Source organism: Cylas formicarius, unplaced genomic scaffold (genome assembly GCF_029955315.1).
Source record: "Cylas formicarius isolate icCylForm1 unplaced genomic scaffold, icCylForm1.1 PGA_scaffold_5__7_contigs__length_24384050, whole genome shotgun sequence".
Classification (NCBI taxonomy): Eukaryota; Metazoa; Arthropoda; class Insecta; order Coleoptera; family Brentidae; genus Cylas; species Cylas formicarius.
In genome coordinates, this window is record NW_026844341.1 from 10056689 (window position 1) to 10080169 (window position 23481).

General features: G+C 33.7%; 5 protein-coding genes across 7 annotated transcripts in view; 4 read left to right on the plus strand and 1 right to left on the minus strand.

The window, feature by feature from the left end:
* Positions 1-7345, plus strand: part of LOC132702098 (unextended protein) — a 60589-nt gene extending 53244 nt beyond the window's left edge. Inside the window, exon 10 of the mRNA XM_060670521.1 lies at positions 472-7345. Within this exon, the coding sequence (XP_060526504.1) occupies positions 472-744 (273 nt within the window). The 3' untranslated portion in view covers positions 745-7345. The remainder of the gene's footprint in view (positions 1-471) is intronic.
* LOC132702379 (acylpyruvase FAHD1, mitochondrial) lies at positions 2595-14021 on the minus strand. The gene is made up of 5 exons (XM_060670965.1): positions 13903-14021; positions 13748-13844; positions 13474-13617; positions 12889-13273; positions 2595-2696 (listed from the first exon to the last, which is right to left on the minus strand). Exons 1-4 carry the CDS (start codon positions 14019-14021, stop codon positions 12929-12931), a joined length of 705 nt encoding a protein of 234 aa, XP_060526948.1. The 3' UTR covers positions 2595-2696; positions 12889-12928.
* Positions 9199-10771, plus strand: LOC132702101 (ARL14 effector protein). The gene has a single exon (XM_060670528.1). The coding sequence runs from the start codon at positions 9553-9555 to the stop codon at positions 10123-10125; it is 573 nt and encodes a 190-aa protein (XP_060526511.1). The 5' UTR covers positions 9199-9552; the 3' UTR covers positions 10126-10771.
* On the plus strand, positions 10275-12899 carry LOC132702100 (phospholipid phosphatase 5). Of its 2 annotated transcripts, XM_060670525.1 has the most exons (4): positions 10275-10412; positions 10795-11144; positions 11552-11752; positions 12764-12899. In XM_060670525.1, the coding sequence occupies exons 1-4, from the start codon at positions 10351-10353 to the stop codon at positions 12877-12879; spliced, it is 729 nt and encodes a 242-aa protein (XP_060526508.1). In that variant the 5' UTR covers positions 10275-10350; the 3' UTR covers positions 12880-12899. The 2 variants fall into 2 exon arrangements, with proteins under 2 accessions (XP_060526508.1, XP_060526510.1); XM_060670527.1 differs by lacking the exon at positions 11552-11752 and having other exon boundaries at positions 12764-12891.
* Positions 14022-14086: 65 nt separating the features above from the next.
* Positions 14087-23481, plus strand: part of LOC132702099 (beta-TrCP) — a 44997-nt gene continuing 35602 nt past the window's right edge. For both annotated transcript variants that reach the window (XM_060670522.1, XM_060670523.1), the window contains exon 1: positions 14087-14553. In XM_060670522.1, coding sequence (XP_060526505.1) covers positions 14500-14553 — 54 coding nt within the window. In that variant the 5' untranslated portion in view covers positions 14087-14499. The remainder of the gene's footprint in view (positions 14554-23481) is intronic.

Sequence of the window (23481 nt, forward strand, 5' to 3'; positions counted from 1 at the left end):
ACAGTACGTTTCCCTGAATGGAAAAAAATAAAAAAACTATTAACTATTGTAATCTATTCAAATTTGACACAAAGCTGCGTCCCTGGTTTCCTATTCTATTCTATCATCTTCACTGCCGCCTCTAGAAGAGCCCTGTCTTTAAGGTGCCCTCACTAGAACTCCGCAGCTGGTTAGGAGGTAAATTTGGAGTTTCCTAATCTTCTAAACCCAGTCGACTGAGACTATGGATGTTTCAACGGAATCAGCATGGAAGGCTCCAATCGTAGGAATTAAAGAGTCTATTTTTTCTCATCAACATAACTAATGAGGATATAAATATCAGCATTTTAAGTTGGTTACAGCGAGATCCACCTCTGCCCTTCTCATCCCGTCATACCTTTCCTCTCCATAGGTGTTGAACTCGTGCCTAAGCGAAGAAAGTTTATTGCTCGTGCACGACGCAACGGACGCAACCTGACGTACCTGTTTCAGTTGCTTAACGACGATGACGACGTCAGTTCGGGCGGCGTGACGCCCAGGAGGAAATCCTCGAAGAACCTGACCGCGTTGCAGAATTCGCGCCAAGAATTGACGGAGAACCAGGTGCAGAGTCCGAAGACGCCGGCTCGCTTGAGCAACGCGAGCCCCAACCGTTTGAGCGCTAGGGGCGGGGACATCAACGGCTCGGTGAAGAGCAGCCCCGTCGACGACGAGACGGTCGATGGCCGCGGCGAGGAGGTTTCCCTTTTGCCGCGCAAATCGTAACAAAACGTCACGGTCCCGTTCGCGCGGGACCGCACCCAGCGTACTTAAGTTTAAATCGAGAGAGAGAGAAAGAGAACGGTAGGTCCAGATTACGTTCGAGTTTCAATGTTTAAAAATGACTATGTTAAATGTGAATATTTTATGCATGTTATAGCGCAGGGTGCGTCGCGGTCCGTTCATTACTATTAATCTACGCGACGTTGCGACGAAAAAGCAATAAGGCGTTTTTTAAAGGTTTTTTTTGGGCTAGCTCGCGGCGGCTTCTATTTTGCTAGTGCGAGGAGAAAACCAGGTCGTCCCTCTAGGGCAGTACCGTTCGCGTCGAGAAGTCGCAGTTTCTCGTCGCTTCCATACGACGCACAGTGGAACGAGTTTATTTGTGGAAGCAATTTCAAATTCTAATAAAATAAGTTTATTTAGTTATTACAAACCATCTATGGCGTGACTTAAAAATTCAGTACTTTTTAGAAAAAAAACTAAGATGTTTTGAAATGCTTACAGAGTGGAACTGTCGTGGAATTTTTTAGTTTTGATTCTTTTAAAAAGAAATAGCATAAAATTTCACAATTATTACCAGAATTTCAATATTTTTGCAAAACCAAGATGGGGAATATCTTTAAATATAAAATTTCCGCACTACATTTAAGGTCATCGTCAAAGTTTAATGACTCTACCTGCTTGAAAGAAAATATTATTGACGATCCTCTAACCCTCCACAATTTTTGAATTACTTCTCCCCGGATACTAAATCCCATATGGCTCATACTTAAAATTGATGTATTACCTAATATTTCAATATCTTGGCACAATGGCACCAAATTATAACCAAATTTTACATGGTAATGTTGATACGCCATAATTATTAATATTTGCACTCGTATGTCCTTTCGCGAGTACATTGTACCCGGACTACTGTTTTATCTACTTATCTGTCTACTCGGATTTTTTTATTTTTTATTATAACATGAAAAATAACTTGAAAAACACTAAATAAAAAGTAATTGCTTATAAAAATAATAAATCTTGAGGATAGAGGAACATAAATAAAACCTAACATTATCATAATCCCTACCATTACTACCATTATCATAAAATAAATTTATATACAATATAAAAAAATTACATCCTATAATGTTGTAGTGTGTGGTACCATTTGAAGCAATTACCAATGTGTAGTCCAGGCTTTCGGGTGCAAGTGCACAAATATACCTAGTTTCCCGCCTGCCGCCTTGTACTTTACGGTTAGAACATACCGCACAGTCTTTTTTCTTTCCATCATGTTGGCGTAAAATATGTAATTTTGGCCCCTGCCGAAAGTTTTTTGTCTTCTCGTCAACCAGTTCCCGAACAAACTTTAAATGTTATTGGTTAGACAGTTCGATGTACTTTTCTTTCGCCACCATTTCAAAGACTTCCTCAGAAAACAGTATGATCCTGAATAGGAGTCTGCGCGGTTGACACCTCCTATATATTTATTGTAATTGACCACTTTTGGCTTTATTTACAACTTGTAAGTTACCTCCACGTACTTTTCTGTTGACAGGCTGTGTTCCTGAAAAATTTTCCCATGATCAGGTGACCCGGTAAATAGTATTTATGATACCTGCTAGACACAATTTTCAAAAATTAAACAAATAAATTTTAAAAAACAAAAAAAATGAGAAAAAACGTCCTATCCTACATGGAATATCTGAATTCAAAAATACAAAAAATGTAGGTTGTGCCATTTAAAGTTCGAAAGTTACTTACTGTCGATTTCGCTCAAAACGGAAGTGCTACCATTAACTACATATTGTCAAAAAAGTGGACATTCAGCCTATATTAACCCTTCCAAATTTCAAATCGCTCTCTCAAGCCGTTTAAAAGTTATAGTGTTCCCATATTCTTGTGTCACCGGGTATAAATAATTCTTTTAAGTCTCTTTTGAGTCAGCAACTGTGTTAAAATAGAATCTAAAATGGGTAAAAAAAAAATCCATCTAGAACAACTGACCCAATGAATTTAACAGTTATTTCTGCAAATGAAAACTATAAAAACACAAGTGTTTAATGTGGATTTTCTAAAAAGACAACGTCTCAATAAAAATGTTTCAGCTCTCAGCAGGAATTAGATAATGGAATGATTCAAAAAACGAAATGTTTAAAATAAATCAAAGATCACAACGAATAGTATGTAACTAAAATTATATACCTTAACTTTCCCACGGAGTTTTTTGAAGTTACAAGAGAAAGCAACAGTTTGGTTTACCACCGTATAATATAGCCTAATCAAAAAATTTTGCTTTATAAAAAAATTCAGGAAAAACAATAAATGGATCTACAAACTGATAAAGTGATCAGGGAAATCAGATAAAAAACGAAAAAGTTATAAAATATCGTATAACCTATACATTAAATGGCATTTTTTAGAGCGGGGCAAGATGATAAATTAGTTTCATTGTTAGGAAAGCTTAGTCTACTTATATAAAGTTTTGGCCAACTTTGACCATTTTATTATTTTTTAATAAATATCTTTTTGCTACTAAAAATACTATATTGGCTATATTTAATTGTTCCCCCAAACGGTTGTGACTAGATATATATATATTTTATTTTAAAGTAAAAAGGAATGTTTGTCCTAACGTATATTGCCACATTTTATAAAACTAGGTTTTTATGGACAAAATATGTTGTATAATTAGGTCAAGAAAGTTTTCAGTATTGAAGCGTATAACGGTCTGAATTGTTCTCAAATCAATCAAATAGTGATTTGACTTCTCTCTAATAGGGCTTTTTGCAATTCTTTTAAAGTTAAAGGAGCAAGACCATGACTTCGTATTCTTCACCTATAATTGGGTTTGCCTCTGGACTTACAATATTAGACAAAATTAATGTTACTTTCAGAAAATTTCATAACAAATAATTCTTTTAGAATACCTTAAGTTCGTGATTGGTAAAATAAAGCTGGTGATGGTTTTTAAAGCAAAAGTAAATTTAATAAATCTTTTTATTACCTCGACAAAATCGAAGCATCTTTGTATTTTTTCTGCTAAAAATAGGTATGAATCCTTATATTTAATATTTGGTCCACTATACTTTATTTGGTTTTTTTTTTTCACGAATGGAGGACCAAACGTTTTTAATTTGTAATGATTCGGCTTGATTTCCTCTTCAAATTTCTTTCTATACAATACAACACCAATACAACCGCCGCTGGACAACCTTAGCCGGGTATTTTGGGTTGTTGTCATGTCTTCATAACCTAATTAAATATTTGTCAAGCGACCATACCATACTTAACCGTTGGACAAATGTATTTATAATCAAGCCTTTTACCATCTGAACCACGTTATTCAACTTTGATTCGTCAGAAAACAAAACCTTTTTCCAATCTCTTGCTGGTTCACGATTCTTGCAAAACTAAATCCGTGCAACCGAATAATATCTAAGAAGCTCCGGGTATGTTGCAGGTCTATGATTAGCCAAATTGGCTTCTCCAAATCGATTTTTGATTCCTACAGATGTAGTATGGCGATCTCGCAGACTTTGTAAGATGATAACTTCAGAATGATGAGCGTTAAGCGGCCTATACACATGCAGGCAAGTGTTAAGACTTGCCTGTACAGGTCGAGACACACGAGTAAGTGCGAATTTGTATGGATTAAAACTCAAGGCGCGTTCAGTTCCAAGCGCGGCTCGAAGCGAATCAGATTGTGTCTGATTTTTAGAGCAAGTGCGAAGGCCAACTTCATTTTTCGCACAGCAGCACGCCCCACCAACTGGTGAACCTCGAGGTTTACCTGAATAGTGTGTGGCCGCAATTCGTTTCGCACTTGCTCGCGGACTTGCCTGCATGTGTATAGCCCCCATTAGTCTTCGTGGTGGGCCAGCTTTAGGTCGTGTTGTGTAAACCTCCACCAGCAAAATAGAAGCTTGATTTTGATTTACGACAAATATTATATAAAACTTTAAAGTACTTTTAATGTAAAGGTAAAGTTTAAGCGGTACCAATATTCTGTCACGCCAATTGATGGATACGTTTTATATAACGTTCGAGTTGTACGGACTTGTGGTTTAAAAAGAATGAGGGATGACAATATTGCGTTCTTTAAATATCTGGACCATGGAGCTTAATATATGGTTTTTAAGTGTACAGGTTTTTTAGTTTTTTGTGGACTGGTATAAACTTTCTTATTTCAAGTATTTTTCAAATTCCGAAAATTAAAGTTCGTGCTGCAGCAAATTTTTAAGTGGGCAACGTTTTACAGTGTTGCCACATTTCACATTTGTAAATTTACTCCCTTTCATATTCACATTCATCATACCGATCGAATAACTAATTTACTTTATTTTATTGCAAAAAATCCGAAACAAAACTAATATTTTATACTTTTAGAATTTGTTTATTATTATTCTTACCGCTAGTCAAATAATAAATAAAATAATTTTAATATAATTATTAGCAATTGATAACCTGAAAATAATGATGATGGTCAATAATTCCGAAACGGTTACCGTAGACCCATACTATTATATGTAATTGAAGTTGTGTTTCAATGCTTAATTTAAAAGTAAGTATACAGGGGTGCCATTAAAAAAAATACGGTAAGTCTACAAAACGCGAAATGTGGCTCATCACTTCAAAATTTGATTTCGTAGCAAACGTTAACATAAACAGTACTATAATTGAGTATGCATGAGAATTGAGAGGTATTAAAAATATTTTTGTCGTAACAGTTTTCGTCTTGATACGCATTCTCTGAATGCCGTATCAATATTTAAAATAACTGAACTGAAAGAACTATACTCCCTGTATACACACCAGTAATATACTTAAGAAGTTGAAATCAATACAAGAAACTTTTGTATTAAATTGTATTGATTTGATTTGATACTGATTAGCCCTTAAAATGAACTTAATAAATCACGACTTAATGCGGCATTTTGTACCTTAATTCTGTTTGGTACTCGAAAGATAACGCAGGAAATCAAAAACGTGTTTTTTTTTACTTCTTTTTCTTTTTAATTAATTTTGATCTGATATACGAAAAAGAACTAGCGCTCGGAAAAAAGACTATGTGTGGGGTGTGTTTTTGAAAATATTCGCGAAATATTAAAGTTCTTTCAGTAATGAATTTCTAAGGAAGCTACGTAAATGTTAATGAGTATTAAGTCACACAACTTAACCTTTACATTTGTACATAATAACTTAATACTTCACCAATCAGTATTCACAATACTAAAAACTGTTCCATACAAGAAATGGGGTAGATGGTATTTTTAGCAGAATATAATTGAATATTTGACTTAAAATTCACTCACAAACCGAAAATCGTAAAAAATTGAACTTTACACTGTTTGGCTCCAAGGTCCATATGTATAATCCGTTTGTGTGTGGAATGAATGTTCCAATTGCCACGTCCGGCATTAACTGTGTAACGCAATCTTTAAGCTCTATGTCCAACTGCAATCTACAGTTAAGGTTTTAGAAGTAGACTTAACGGCACTGGTTTTCACTAGGAAATGAACAGTTATAATTATCCTCATAAAATAATAAAAAAACAATTTTCTTCTGGAAAATTTTCCTTAAAACAATTTTCTTCTGGAAAATTCTCATTCAAACTGCCATATGTGACTACACTGTTTTGGCAGAAATAAATTTGTCTGCATTTTCTCTATAGGGGCTTGCCCACGACCCTCAAAAACGGTTTAAACTGTTCGGACTCTTTTTTAAACGTTTTTTATTAAATTTAATCACCTCCATCCCGCCATCTTTCGATGTCGCTCCAAAAACAGTCAAGTGACGTTTGACGGTATATTTCATTAATTAATAGTCTGTGTTTTGTCAAGAACGCGATGAGGAGATTCGTGAATTTATTGGCAGTGTAAAAACTATTTAATTAATTTGATTCTCCAGTTGTTACAAATTTAGTAGAACTATGTAAAATAGGGAAAAATTTTGAAAAAAAACCTTGTGACCGTCAATTATCTATTCCCTTTTAGTGGTGACTCACCGATTGATTACAGTCGGTCGTTTCTCCCCCTTATTGTAGATGTCACGTTGAAGTAACCCTTTTCGCAATCAAAAATAAAACAATGTGTTTTTTACCGTAAAATGCACGATTTTGTATATTAAGACTGCGAAGCTAGCGAATCAACCCCCTGACCCTATTTTCATTCTACGTGTATTTTTATAAGGTAAAGTTTAGAGAATATCTACCTAATTTTAGACTATTTTTTTTTGCATCGACGTTACTTTTTTACCGATTTTTTTTACGAATTATTTCGTTACCTTCGCTGTAGTTTCCGAAACTCTGATTTAGTGCCAAATGCCTAATGCTTAAAATATGGTAAGCCATATATAGTTCCTTACCAACAGTAAGCATATGGAATACATCGAGTATTTTATCACCACGTTAAAACTTTTTTTCTTTAACTGTGTACATTTTTACATACTTTTCCCACGTTTTAGAAAAACGTGAATGTGTTTTTATTTACGTTTCGTACTGTCCGCTACTTATATATGTATATGTAAAACAGAATGTGAACGAGATGGTGCTTTTTATTTTCTTGTTATTGTATTTAAAAGTTGATTATATTTAAAAATAAATAACTTAAAGCTTGCAAGCCTTTTAATTGAGCAAAAATTTTAAATACGAACGCAGGGTAAAGTCTGTTCATAGATATAAGAAAGTGACTAACTGATACGAATTAAGGAAAGACCCGGGCAAGCTGTAAGAATGAAATATGGCCGAACAGTTCCGTAATTTAATTATTTGGGGTTTTGTTAGGAAAGATACTAAACAATATTGATTTATTTATGTATATATTTATGTTTAAATCTAAAATAAAATTACAAATTATTTTTATTACCTACTTAAATTACTTAAAATAAATCAGCGGTGGAGTCTTCATGGCAATCCAGAGAAGAATCTTTAATATTTTTCGCAGACCGAGAAAGTCGGATTCTGTGGTGGAGCATTGCACGCGGCGGTTTAACCTCCGTTCACTCCCGACAGAATCCCATGTATTCGCCCCAAAAAGTTTGATATCGGTTTCCACGGTGTGGATTTAGTGTTCTGAGTGTTCAGTGTACGTCTTAAAGTGATAATCGTCGTCGGCCCCGTCGTTTTTCTCCGTTTACGCCGGTATGGAGGCCGGATAGGCCCGGATGGTCCGCGGTGGAAGCGGGGGGAAGCCGATTTTTTTTGGTATCGGTCAGAATCGTTTTTTGCTAGCTGAGCAAATTATTGGTTATTTTTCTTCTTTGTACGTGGTGGTCAATTGACCAAAAGCGAAAATCCTCGACGGAAGTCGGCAATGGGCAAATGATCCTAGCAGTCTCGCCCAACATTTTTTGTGAAACGCATAATTGACTTGACTTGACCGAGAAAGTCCATTTGGAATCCAACCATCTTTACATTCTTTTACCTCTTTTTGATGGCGCGTTTGTTTTACACTTATCAGTTGAGTCAACCCAATCCTTTTCCGGGGTATTATGTCTTGATCACTTTCATCTACGCTCGAGAAAATGTCAGCATCGCTTCTTTTTCTCCTCGTTGAAATGAGATTATTCACAATTTTCCATACAGTTGGTGTTGGAATTTTCGTCAGTGTGGCACCACGTTCAATGAGAGTCAAATAAACATTGTTCATAATTTCCTTAGTCTCAATAGAATAGCATTTTCTACATTTGGGCGAGCGCATCTCCTGAGATACACTAGACTCGCACATATTTTGCATAATTCGCACACGATTCAACACACGCTGTATTACACACGAAATAAGAATGATTACTAATAAACTTAAACTAAGTAGTATTCCAAACCAAGGAATATTAAACACAGGTACGTATAAAATTATTTTGTATTACGGACCACAATTTTACCTGAATTTAAATTCCGAAACTTTAGGTAATAATCTTGTTGCATTGTATGTTAATGAACACCCTTGGATAATCCCATTCAAAAGCAATTGGTCACTTTCTTATATCTATGAACAGACTATACCTGGTAAATATCTCGCAGCACCCCAAGTATAAGATAGGGGGAAAGACTCCCATTAGTGGCAATGTTAAAAAGAGTACACGAGTTTCAACGCTTCTAGTGATTTTGCCCAGTTATGAAAACGGAAAACGCGCGGGACGTACAGTTTAATTCAATTTAAAGTTTGAAAGGTAAAATGTGAAAAAAAAATTATGTTGAAATAGTTTAAAAAATTTTTTTATTAAATTATAAAGTGCTGTTATCCGTTACAAGCTACTGTAGTATTTTTAGTGTGACGCATTACTTTAAACCGCCATTATAGTAGTTTAGTACTTGGACACAAATATTAGATGGCGTTCGTAACAGTATATGCGACCTTCCCATCTATATTATACTCTTTGCCCAATTCCTTATTTTGAATGGATTAAGAAGATACTTAGGAATAGCAGACAGTTTGTTTTCTCCGGAAGGCATCTTTTAAGACAGGATCCTGGCGCTTATAGACTTTTAGAGTACGGGTTATCCCCAAAACTGACTAAGATCTTTGAAAATTTAATGTCATTCTTACCGGTTTATGCGTTAATTTCAAAAATAAAATCGAAAAACTAAGAGGATGTGAATTTTATTAGTGCATGCTTTTAATTTTTTTGAAACGGGCAAATTTTGCTATTTTATATAATTGATTGGTTAAATGGAATAAAAACAGTTTGGCAACGCTGTGCGACTGGATGTCATCGGTGACCACAGTTAAAATTTCCTCCACCACTGAATACGCTACTTCAGAAATACCCATATTCTTCGGGTCTAAAGAACTATGGTAGCGCCAATTTACAATTTTGTTATCTATGACCCTATCCTTTAAAAATGTAATCAGCAGGATTACCCAGAATAAATTAAAATTGGCTGATTTTATTAGAATGGGTGACTCTGAAAGCTCTGAGGAAGAGTACAACCCTAAAACGAATGCCAGAGAAAATCGAACAGCAAGAAAGTCTACAACTCAGACAGCGAGTGCACCTACCTCAAACTATGCAACTCGCCGCCAAGCTGCAAGAAATGCATCCAAGGCGATAGCGAACACATCATCATCCTTTGAACAGTCAATGGAAACTTTCAATCCAGATTTAAGTCAGAGAGAACGTAGGAAGATAAGTAGAAAATTTACCACTCCACAGACTACAGTTCGAAGACCATTCGGTGCTGTATATGATGAACAAGGAACACACTTGCAATCGGGATTGGATATGTGTGATTGTCTTAACCAGAAATGTCCGGGTTGTTGGTTTGAGTGCCCAAAATGTGAAAGTCAGAAGTGTGGAACGGAATGCAGGAGCCATAGAAAATATATTGTCGACTCAATAGAATATCACGGATATGATAAAACTGTAAAAAATCCGATCTTTTCCTATACAAAATAGTTTTAACAATTGATTTATTAATTTACCATATACATTTTTTTTACCTAAAAATTTATTTTAAATTTTAACTTATAATAATGCAATAGTACACAGATTTATCAAATTGTCTATGACTGTTTTGAAAGTGTCACTTTATGTCAAATTTCGTAGCATTAATGAAAAAACTAAATTTTTGATGAATGAGACCAGTTTAACTTGAGAAATGGACAAACAGATTGTTGGGAAATGGAATATTCAGATCATGTCTCTGAAACAGTTTTAAGGCTTGGTCTTATTATCACTTTCCTGTAAGTTTTGCCTTATTTTCCATAACTGCTTTAGTCAAAGAAAATTGAGCATTGGTTCATTTTCAGTAACATATAAGGAGAATGACGGAAAAACAAACAGTACAAAAAACCATTAACTTTAAGCAGCCAATAGTCATTAAACCATAGTGTAAACCAGACCTTTTTTGCGGGGGCATGCAGGAAATTTGGAAATTATAGAAAAAGCAAAAAATTGTTAATTGATTAATGCGCCCCCCAAAAAGAAGTGACAAAAAAGGCCTGGTCTTAACTGTGTTTACTTAATGTTATTATGGGAATTTGTTTGATAATTTTGCTCATTGTGATATTTTATTTAGAAATGAAAATAATTTTATAATTTTGATTTTTTTTTTATTTGCCTAAGTTGGTTAGAGAAACAGACGCCCTTCATTCGGTTTATTGAGGAGGAGGAGTTATGGATGTACAGATACCCTTCGGTCCCTTCAATCATTTCAAAGTTTACATTGCACATATTAGTACTCCTCTTAGTAGCTGTGATGTATTCGATTGAATATTGGATAAACAAAAAGAAAGAAGACATAATTAAAGGAGTGTACGCTCTCACTTTGATCTATGGAATTAACGGCATTTTTACAACAGTTCTAAAGTTGCTGGTGGGCAGGCCAAGACCCAGTTTCTTCATGAGATGTTTTCCAGATGGTTATGGAACGGATATTAATGAATGTACAGGAGAAATCAAGGAAATTATGGACGGTATATTTTCAATATTTTATATTATTTTGAACAGTTTTGGACATTAGCAGGGTCCCTACTAAATTTGCATTTGCAAATTCTAGGTTTTCGCCAGCCAACCTTCAAAATAAAATTCCAAATTTTGACTGAAACAACATTGAATAAAAATGATGAATAATCAAAAAGGTTTAAGTCAGGCAATTAAAATTTGGATAATTTAATGGCTTTCCGGATTAGTGATGATGGTACACTCGCAATAAAAAAAAAAATTAAAGAAAAATATAAAGTATATTATTGACTTGACAAATTGGGAATTTTTTTCCACATATTTTACCATTACTCACTAATTAATTTGACATTACATCAAAAACAGTGCGATATACGTGATTGTGTAAGAATCCCAAAAAAACTGCTTAAAAACATTCCAGGGCGGAAAAGCTTTCCAAGTGGTTATACAAGTTTCATGTTTGCGATGATGTTTTTCATATCGCTTCACTTGTTTCAATTCTTGAAAGTGAAGACAAGTCATCGATTAAAAGGATGCAGGCTCAGTTTGTGTTGCGCCCCGATGCTGGCGGCCATCTTAATTGCGGCGAGTAGAACGTCTGATTATCACCATCATTATTCTGGTATGAACCGTTGTATGGTTAACTAATAATATGTGTGACCACTATGTGTTCCTAAGTAGAGGGGCGCCAAGGGCATCGCCGGGGGGCTTGGAGGTCTCTCCTCCCCCTTCTATCCCAAAATTCGTGTGTGCGTGTGGATTATTATATTAACCTTGGTATAAGAAAGCTTAATCTTCTATTTGTGGAAAACAAGACAGAAGTGCTGGAATTGTGCTTGGGGCAAACATTTTTTTCCAATTATTTACCACTTACCCGTGACCTCAAAGCTTTATGAGTGGCTTGGAGTCTGAATATTTTAAATGGATTGGCGAGATAAAAAAATCTTAAATAGATGTACCTCAGCATATTTTATTTCTATCTAAACTACTCGAAATGGCTAAAAAAGATTGTGGACTAGAAGATATTTGGCAAATGAATGACAGCTAATTTTGAACGACCCTATTTTAGGAGGAATATATTAAATTAATTCAAATCAGTCCTTACGACTTGGATCATGGGAACTGAACGTTAAAAAATCATCCAAAAAAATTTAAAATTTTGGAAAAAGGGGATGTAAAAACTAGTAAAGATATCACTTAGCCAGGCTTTAGAAATGTTCTCCTTAAAATTTGAAAAAAAAAGTGCTTTACTGTATAACAAAAATAATGCCATTAAACAAAAAAGAATTGCGGTAAAAAATCGGCAAAGACGGGGCATTGGTAGAAATCTTTTTTAGTTTTGCTTTTGAAAACAAAAAGCATTTTTTTGGTATATCATGGCTTTAAAAACAATTATTTTTTTATTAGAAGTGGAAGGCTTGCTCATGGTGGATAATTTTTGTATTGATACAAGGTCGACACTATCAATTATTCACCACTAGACCCACTTTTGATCTTTGAACAGATTATTTAATTTCTGCCTTGCCTTTTGACAATCAAATCTACCCAAATCTATCTGCTAGAATCCAAATTTCCAACACAAAATTATGCGGTTATTATTACATTAAAACATTGACACATTTGCATGTTTCAGATGTTGTGGCAGGGAGTTTAATAGGATTAGTTGTATCTTCGCTGACATTTTACTCTTACTATGCTGAGGGCGACACAGAAGAAATGGCAAGTCTCAAAAACAAATCCCAAGGCTAAATATTATACCTTTATAATTATTTTTCAATAAAAGACTGCATAATTATCATTATTTTTCTTCGTCAACTTCGAATTTTATGGACACAACATCTTTGATTCCTCCTTCAATAGCGTCGCCCTTTGTGACGGGGCTCATGCCTGGCGGGGAACCGGTAATGATGAGATCGTTTGGCTCCAATGTGAAATATTTGGAAAGATATGATACCAGTTCTGGAATTTTAAAGAACAAGTCATTTGTGTTACCCTTTTGCACTTCTTTCCCATTGACAGTGCACCAAATGTTCACATTGTGTGGATTGGGAATTTTTTCTTTGGGGATGAATTTGCTGACTGGACAGGCTGTATCGAACCCTTTCGCCAAAGTCCAACTACCACCGACAGCTTTTATTTTGGCCTAAAATACCAATTAATTTTTTTTCTATAAAAATATTGCAATTGAGTAGATGGTGGTTCAAATTAAAACAGTTGGTGGTTTATGCTAAGCACAAATTCAATTTAGCTATTTTTATACGTTTTAAATGTTTTTTTTTTTACAAATTTAACAGGTTCAATGAAATTATAGGCATAGCTACATCAACAAAATTTGTAACTCACCATTTGATCTGTAGCAGTCATGTCCAAGGCTACTGTGTAACCCCCTACAAAATCCATGGCATCTCTTACAGCTATCTTCTTACCTTTCTTCCCAATAATAACGCCAAGTTCAATCTCTTGATTAACAGAAAACCCCTTTGGAATCTGAAATAAAAACCACATAATTCACCTTTCTAGATAACCACTTTTTATTAAGATGGTTTTGAAAACAAATGTTTTCTGGTTGTGCTAGACATCCCAATAGTGTGAAAGATTACATCTTCACTTTACCTACTATGATCTTGTTGCCTTCATTGATGTACGAAGTACTGGGTTTCAAAAAAATGGGCGGGTTATCTGGATTTCCTCTGTTTAATACTTTCAACAGCGATCTATAATACAAGGGATGAAGTTATATCACATCCGAGGGACGATAAATCTGAATTTTACTTATAATTAGCTGCAATTCCAATTATCTTCTTTCCATTTTCAGTAAAATTTTCCAAATTGGCTGTTGAAAATAGTCGAGTTAGCGAGCTATCCGCTTTCACGACCTGTATTTTAAACATTTGGTTATAGCTTAGGTAAAATAAAACTAATATTATATAACGAGATAAAACACGGTCTTACCTACATATCACGTAATTCCGCTAAAGTAAATTAAACCCAATCTGAGGTTGATTCTTGCTGTATCATATACAAATAAATACATTATTTGCCTCACGTCACTCCCATGTTTATAAATATTAAAAATTTACAATATGACGTGACTTGTGACTAATCTGGGGGTAATCATTTTCGACAAGTTGGCAGCACTTCTGGTTTTTATCGCGTGTCATCAATGTCATTTTTCACTCGGTGTCATTTTGCATTCTGGTACACTTCGTTGAGGAAGGGTACTGAATGAGTTTATTATCAAATCCTAGAACAAAAATTACCAATTCGTTGTTCGAAAATTATGTGAAAGTGAGTTGAAAGTGCACATCGAAGAATATAATTGAAAATTTTGGTGTACAGTTTCTGCGGCGGTAGTAAAACAGTGAGAAGATGATCAAAATGGAAACTGATAAAATCGAGGAAGTGAATACAAATAATGCCCAGGTATGTGTGCGCTTCTTTGTGATGCTTAAAGTAATTGTTGGCATTGTCGCCCAACGATTGATTTTGCTGCTTAAATAAACCGTTTGTTGTATTATTACAATTCACAACGTAGCCACTATTTTTTCTAGACAACCAAAGCGCTGTCATCTGTCATGTTGACTGGTTTTGCTTGTATCTTTTAGAATTGCTTGTATTGATATAATAACCAAAACTTTAGCTGTATATAATTTAGACGAACTGTTTAATTTTATCTTTGAACTTCCTGGGGAATCATATTCGTCAAATTTAAGTAACAGTAAAGGTAAGAAATGTATTATTATTAATTAGTAGGACAGGTAGACAGCCTCACATAACTGTATATCAGTGTTTTATTACATTTACCATAACTGTTCTTTGTTTGGCATAATAAAGACTCTTTCCTCCAAAGCAATTGCCGACGAAAAGATGTATGTTGACCTTTTTAAACGTGACTGTGAAAATAAATTTCAATTATTCTTGCACAACCGAGAAGGTACAGTTGCAATTGGCCTTTTGCAATAATACCTGCCCACATTATTTATATTATTTCGTTAACAATTCGCCGTCTTTCATTAATCTCGCACTCGACGATCAGAGAAATGGATTTTTACGAAAAAGAAAGTGCTGTTAGGTAGGATTATAAATAAAAAGTTAAATTAATCGTTGTGGATAAAATACGCCAACTTTCTCTTGCCATTTGTCGCAATTTTTATATGTTGCATAAACTATACAGCTTATAAATGGTGTTTTAATAACAGATAACTTCACTATGGTTTGTATTTAGATAGAACAATTGTGTGAACTTGATCGGCCACTTTTTATGTTGCAGCCACATTTTATAGGTAAAGAGAATACCCAATATCGTATTAGACCTAGCATAACAAGATAGATACGGTGTGTCTCAAATCAGGGCGATGTTTCCTATCGATGACCTTCGCTTATGTCACCTTAAAGAATTGAAGTATGATGTTAATTTAAAAAGTCTATTACTACATTTTGACTGGAACTTTATGAGCTTCATATTTAAGCTATGAAAAGTATAAGCTTTAGATTGTTACTTGGGCTTAAACAACTCCTTCTAGGGGAAAAAATGGAATTTGGGTGCAATGCCTCAGATAATTTTTTATTCAACACATTACTTGACTTAAGAATGGGTTTCAAAATGCCGTACATATTAAGTACTCGCATATTTATTGTTTACGTGACAGTGATCCTAATTAGTTGGGCTTTCGGATGGGTAGATAATTTTGATCGGTTTCCGAAAAATCTGTGCTAGGGCGTTTTCGATATATCTCACTTATCTTAAATTCAAGATTCGATTTTCACAATACTGTTCCTTTGTAAAACGAAAGATGACAGCAATCAAATTTCTCTAGCTGGTTTTGTTTAATAAAAATGAAAGTATGGTGTTACAAAGAGTACCTGTGCTAGCATTTTAAGTATTCTCATATTCCATATATTTATTATAGACATCAAAGTATTTTTATTTGAATTATAATAAATAATAAAATTGAAATCAGAATATAACTCCTCTTACCTATAGGCAAAATTTAGGAAAAACTCCATTTTCTTAATCACTATTGAGCCCCCTAGAGGTCGCTCTTGGAACGGCTTACAATTTAACACAATCAATGTGCACAATTTACCACTATCTAGAATTTGGGGGTTATAATAAAAATTATTGGGTATAGTGTTTTGACTTAGTGTTAAACATTATGCAAATAAGCAATGTGCAACAGAAAAATAATGCCATAAAAGGTTTGTAATTAATGTCAAAAGTTTAACGAAGGAAGATTTACTTATCTCTTCTTATGTCTCTCAATAACATATTTTCTTATTAAATTCACAAACTCATTAAAGTGGACGAATAATTTTTTGACTTAAAACGCTATGGAAAACTCCACAGAGAATCTTAGAACATTTTTTGCTTTATAAAATTAAAAGGCATTATTCTGTGTTCTCCAAAAAGGCAAGGCGAGATAAGTAATCACGATCCGTGTTTTTTTTTTTTTTTCATTTCGTTACGATCAAACATATCAACCAATTTCGAGTTGGACAAAGAACACTTTTTTTCAAAAAGCAATCAATCAAGTGATTAGTAGCAGACTAATTAAACGCATTTGTTATTGTTGTTAGGTCATTAATCTCATTTCATTCGATGTAAATATTTGAATCATACTGATGTATTCTCTCGTTTCCGAATAATTGGCAGTTACCATTGATCTGTAGGTGGTACCTGTGCTTCTAGTAAAAACAAAAATTTTAAACTATTTTCAAAGCTGAAATAGATGTTTAGATAGGAATTTCAGTCTATGGGGGCTCACCAGACACTGTAGTTGGTGTACATTTCAACTAGATACCTTTAAAAAATAAACGATATGCATCCTGATCTGTTTATATACAGGATGTGCCAGAATATAATAATTGGTCCTGAAGTGATTTTTCTCAATAAAAATCGAAAATAATGAGAATGTTTGAAAAATAATTTTTGGGTAATTTTGAATCTGAGAAAGAATTTTTTTTTAAAAGGCTACATTACTGTCTTCAAAAATAATAATTAGGCTTTTATTGGGACTAAAATAATTAAACATTTTTGGTATATTCTTATATAACTAAGAGTATTTTCCGGCGTCTATTATATAAGGAAGGATGTGAATTAAGTTGTCGGGAAAATAGTTTTGAATGTTGAAATAGGTTGGATTTTTCTGTGTGCCGCAAATAACAGTTGCTTGGTGCACAAAAAAAAAGAAAAACTTTTTTGCGCGGCTAGAGGCAGATCTAACTTTTGCGTTGGCCTATCGTTTTGTTTTGTGCCTTCCGTTGAGGGTGTTGCAGGACGTTCTGTAGAAACGGTTCTCGTAATCTTATTATAAATTTATGATTGAAGTGGTCAAACGAAAAAAACTATTTTTGAATTTGTGGAATGGCTGCTAGGGGGCGCAATTATAATCTCAAAAAATTAAAATAGAATTTTATCGAAAAAATACCAGATAAGGTACATCGATAAATATGACCATCTTAATCTTCGCTACTTTCTGAACAGAATCATCTTGCACAAATTTTTGTCCGATATAAAATAAAGTGGTGGGGTGAGTTTTAACTTAATTTAGAAAAATTCTCATAACGGTGCAGCTGAAGCGATTTTAATGAACTTGGTGTCATTTGAAAGACTGTGATTGGCTGTACTATAAGCTTTCTTTGTTTGGTCTTTCCAAACTTTACCGCCGCCGCTAGATGGCGTTAACTGACACTGTAAGTTATTTTGATTTTTTTTTCGAAAAAAAAAATGTAATGATACATTTGTTCCTATTCACTTTAAATGAGAATTAAATTCTCTAAATTCAGTGGCGTACCGGGAGATAATTTAAGTTTTATTAACTGACTCTTTTGTGATTTTTAGTTGCTGATGGTTCAAATGACGAGATATACGAAAATAATCGAAGACATAACAAAGTTTTATTTTTCTTTGCTTAAGCTAAAAAAACAAACGAAAATTAAACTATACAGAAATATATATATATATATATATATATATATATATATATATATATATATATATATATATATATATATATATATATATATATATATATATATATATATATATATATATATATATATATATATATATATATTATATATATATATATATATATATATATATATATATATATATATATATATATATATATATATATATATATATATATATATATATATATATATATATATATATATATATATATATATATATATATATATATATATATATATATATATATATATATATATATATATATATATATATATATATATATATATATGTGAAAATATGTTAAAGTGACATTTAAGGATATCTAGCGGCGACGGTATAATTTAAAAGACGAAACAAAAATAGCTTCTTCAAGGGCTAATCACAGTCTTTCAAATAAGACCAAGTTCATTAGAATCGCTTTGCCGTTGAAGATAAAAGTTATGGGTGGTAGTATACGAGTAGAACCATTGTCGACATAGTTTACCTATACAAGTTATAGAGAAAAAAATGAATTTTATTTTTTCGTGATCAATACTCCCCTAGCGGCCATTTAATTGGACGAAAACAATTGGCGTCAACTAGTTTATTTGAAAAATTCATTTAAATATTATAAAGGATTGATTTCATTTTTTAGCTTTGGCCTTCTCCAATTTGTTCTGTCCAGAGATGAATGTTTTATTTTAGGTGCACTTACCATTGGCAATATCCTTCTCCGCTTTTTTGCATTTTTTTCCCCAATCCGTTGATTTAATTAATTTATGGATATATGCGGTTTCCTAATGACTATAAAAGAAAATGTCATTATCACTTCATTACGTCGATTCTATGCAGTTTGGTTTCCTTCGGAGGCTAATTGATTGACGATAAAAAAAACTGATATGGTATGGTATCTAAGTTGAGATTCGCCACACGTCTTAATGTTTATTTTATGTTTATGGCATTGCTTTGCTGGACATAAAGTGGCGGATGATTTTTTTTCCACGAAATGCGCCTGCTGTTTCGACATTAAACGACAAGCACGTTTGCTATGACTAAATTGACTAAAACGAAAAACAAAAATGTAAATATAATATTATATAAAGTAAATGTAAATTAAATGTTATCAAATAATATTGCGCGCTCTTTTCGATAAATCACTAGATCGTGTTTATTAATGACTGTACTTAGTGATATAATTCGTGAGAATAAGAAAATGTAAATTAGCAATGACATGTATCATTCGACAGTTCCTAGATTATGGTCAGACTAATTTGTATACAATGGTTAGTTCGGTAAATGAAAGTGATGTGACAGTATCAAGTAAATAAAATAAATAAAAACTAATATAGAAGTAAGAATAATATAAAAATAGATAAAATATAATACTTATTATTTAATAAAATTAGTAAAATTTTTGTTAACCTGTCGTTGTCCCAATCCTAAACCATTTCATTTTCATTTATTTCGATCAGTTTTGGGGTTGCGATTGATTTAGAATAATGTGGGCTTTTCAAAAATATCCACTGTATATGATTATTTTAAAAAGGGTTAGCAGAAAAAACAATTAAAAAACACTAAAAATAGCCTACGTTTTCTTGAAAGCAATATTGTTGTTTTTATGTAATTTAAAATTATCATAAATATACAAAGTGTTTCATTAAAATTAAAAAATTACTTAATAGTTAAGAATTCATAAGGCGACACTAAATTATACGCGGTACAGTTTTGTTGGATTTCAAAAATTTAAAAAAATTTTCAAAGCGAACGTAAATATTATATTTTTCTTCTAATTATGTAATTTTTTTCATAGCAAAGGTCACGTTTAACAACATTTAGTTTAAAAAATTACAGTTAAAGCCGATTACAAATAGAGCATCGGAAATATTTTTTTCATATGAATTTTTTATGATCTCCTCTTATGCTTGATATCTTGTAATTTTAAAAATGACAAACTTTAGAAATACGTTTTAATTTTGCAAATATTTTACAAGTATCTCGGAGCTTTTATACCTTGATTCAACAAAATTACATTAAATTAAATAATTATTTAATTTAATTTAATTTACCTATACAGTGCAGTGTCCTTCGAGTCCGAGCGATTTTATATTTAAAAATTCACAACAGCTTTCTATAAATGATCCACCATGAGGAAACGTATATAAATCCGTCGATGGGTATTCCGCGTGCCGAGATATTTTTTAATTGCCCATTAAAATTCCACTGTTAAGCGAAAAATAACAATATAAAATAAAAATTAATTACATACCAAAAACGCATCACGTGCAATGCCGGTTGCAAAACTGGCACCGCAACAGGAAATTAATCGTGGCGAATTAAAAAAAAAAAAAACGCGAAACCGAATAAGTGCCTGTAGGAAATCCCCGTAAGTAATTGTTTAGTTGGAGCAGATTCAAGGTAAAAAACACGCAATTTAATATTCGGTTAAAACTGATATTTTGATGACTCGGCTCTGTTTACGCAATTTATCATTTGTATAGCAATTCTTTAGCAGTTTCGCACTGATAACAAAAGCAGAAGAAAAATTGAATTAAAAATTTTGCTGTACAAACACCTGGTCAGAAGATTGGGTATTTTATTTTTATGCCGCCCTACACGCCAGTAAAATAATGCGTTATACAGGGTGTTCGGAAATTGAATTCGGAAACTTGGAGAAAAGATTCAACTTGGTAAAATAATGATAGTAGGTCATGTAACAAAAATTCAAAATCGTAATATTTTCCGAGTTATAGTTTATCAAAATGTATTTTCTAAAATTTTATCCTTAACGCAGCGGACTGTCCTGGTTTAGTAAAGGTCATCGTTACAAAATAAAAGTGTTTCAGGAATCTGTCACTAGAGGGCACTTTACATTGAACATTTTTTTTAATTTCCCTGTATTTGATTTATTTACACCGATATTGCAAAATAGAACAGATTGCCTTAAGCAAAATAACAAATCCTCAAAAATTTGTAGTCTTGTTTTAAGTCGATAAGTGTTATCGATTTTTTATTCTCAGCTCGAATTTTACCTGTAAATGTGATCTTACCTAGCAAGACTTAATGAAATTTGAAAGTCATTGTCCCAAATATTAAATATCGCGATATGCATTTTTGCTACGGAAGAGCACTTGGAAATGCAGCATGGCATTGTAAATTTTCGAAATATGCATCAGTAGAACATTGAAAACCCACATGCAAAAATTGAAGGAAAACATCAGCACCGGTTTTCTTTAAATGTATGGGTAGGGATTATAGGATAATCTTATAGGACCTGATTTCTTTAACGGATCGCCTAGGACCGGTAGGTAGGATCGGTAGGAACTACCACCTTTGCTGAAAAAGGCACCATTGGAGTGGAGTCAAAACAAGACAAAACATGTGGTTAACGCAAGATGGCGCTCAACCGCATTTTACATTGGCCGTACGAAGGTATTTCAAGAGTATTTTAAGAGTAGGGAAATTTTGTTTGATTAAACAGTTATATTGCTTTATATTAGTGCGCTTTTTATAAATCTTCCTAAAGCAGTCATGAGGTAGCTCCATTTCAAGTTGAATTTGCTCATTATATATTAAAACACTTAGCCGTCAAAGCTTAGCCGACTTGGTTAATTAGTAATTACCAACTTAATGTTAATGTAAGGGCACTCTTTTGTCCTTGGGCTGAGAAATCAACCCAAAAGGCGGATGAACTGCAATAAGTAGTGAACGGCATAAGGATGCAGAAGGCAAATTGGAAAACCACCGCATTAAAGATCACATAGTGATATTCCCTGCATTATCATCATGACTAAAGTCAGAACGAAATATAATTCCGGAGTGAGTCCTCCGATCGGATCTCCGGGGAGGACAGTTGTGACTGATATGAGTAATGCAACCGATCTGAAAAACACCCTGCTGCAAAAACCAATAAGAATTGGAACATGGAATGTTCAAAGCATGTTCGATCCAGAGAAAACACAATTTAATTTTGGAACTGAATAGACTTAACATCAAAATAGTGGGAATCAGTGAGGCTCGCTGGATAAACTGCGGGCAGAGTAGACTTCAAGACAAAATTGCCTATTATTCAGGAAGTAGTGACAGTCAACGTCTTCATGGAGTTGCGGTTATACTGTACGAGACTCTTCAGAGATCTGTGAAGAATTTCGTACCTTTCTCTCAGCGTGTTTTGCTTTTACAACTCGAGGCATACTGTGGTACACTAAACATAATCCAAGTGTACGCTCCAACAGCGGATACAACCGATGAAGAAGTGGAATCTTTCTACAGGGACATTGATGACGTCATGAAACTGACTAAGAACAAAGATATCACCATACTCCTGGGTGACATGAATGCGAAGATTGGAAAAGGTTCATGTGACAAATGGATTGGGCGGTACGGACTGGGGGAACGTAATGAGCGAGGAGATCGTCTCCTACAGTTGTGCCAAGAAAACTGTATGGTAATAACTAATACCTTTTTCAAATTACCAAAACGTCGCCTATACACATGGAAATCGCCACAAGACAACAATCAAATCGATTATATTCTCCTCAATCAGAGATACAGAAATTCAGTGGAAAAGTGCCAAAACATACGCGGGGGCAGATGTAGGCTCGGCGGAGGTGGCGGAGATTATGGTGAAGCTCAAAAAGCTGAAAATATCATTGAACCAAAGACCTATTGATACTAGCCTACTAAAAAGGAATGACGTGAAAGTGAAGCTGTACCAAGACATCAATGAGAACCTGAATAAGTTGAAAAATACCCGTTCGGCAACTCAGAACCAACCTGAAGAAATGTGGCAAAGTTTAAAATCGAATATCATAGAACCTTGCAGGAAGCATCTGAAACCGGAGAAAAGAACAAATCGAAAGGATTGGATGACTGAGGATATATTAGTGCTTATTGGAAAAAAGAAGAAACCTGAAAAATACGGACAAACAGAAATATAAGGAAGTGCATAAAGACATCAAATATAAATGTCGCCAAGCTAGGAAGGAGTGGATAAAAGAGAAATGTACTAGAAAATTTGCAGAGACTCCACGACTCTCACAGTGTGCATAAAAAAATAAGAGAGTTTACTGGAACTGCTTGGAAGCAAAAATCATATACTCTTACAAATGAAGAGGGAAACATTGTGTTGGATATTAAAGACCAACTGATTCTATGGGAAGACTACATTAAAACCCTCTTCAACGATCAAAGAGAGGAAATAACTACCAACACTAATAATGAATGTGGACCATCTATTCTAAAGAAAGAAGTACAAGCAGCAATAAAATCAGCCAAAGATGGGAAAGCACCTGGCCCTGACAACCTACCTGCAGAAGCGCTCAAGTTGATTGAAGAACAACACTTAGATGCTGTAACTTCTCTGTTTAATAAGATCTATGGAACAGGAATAATACCAA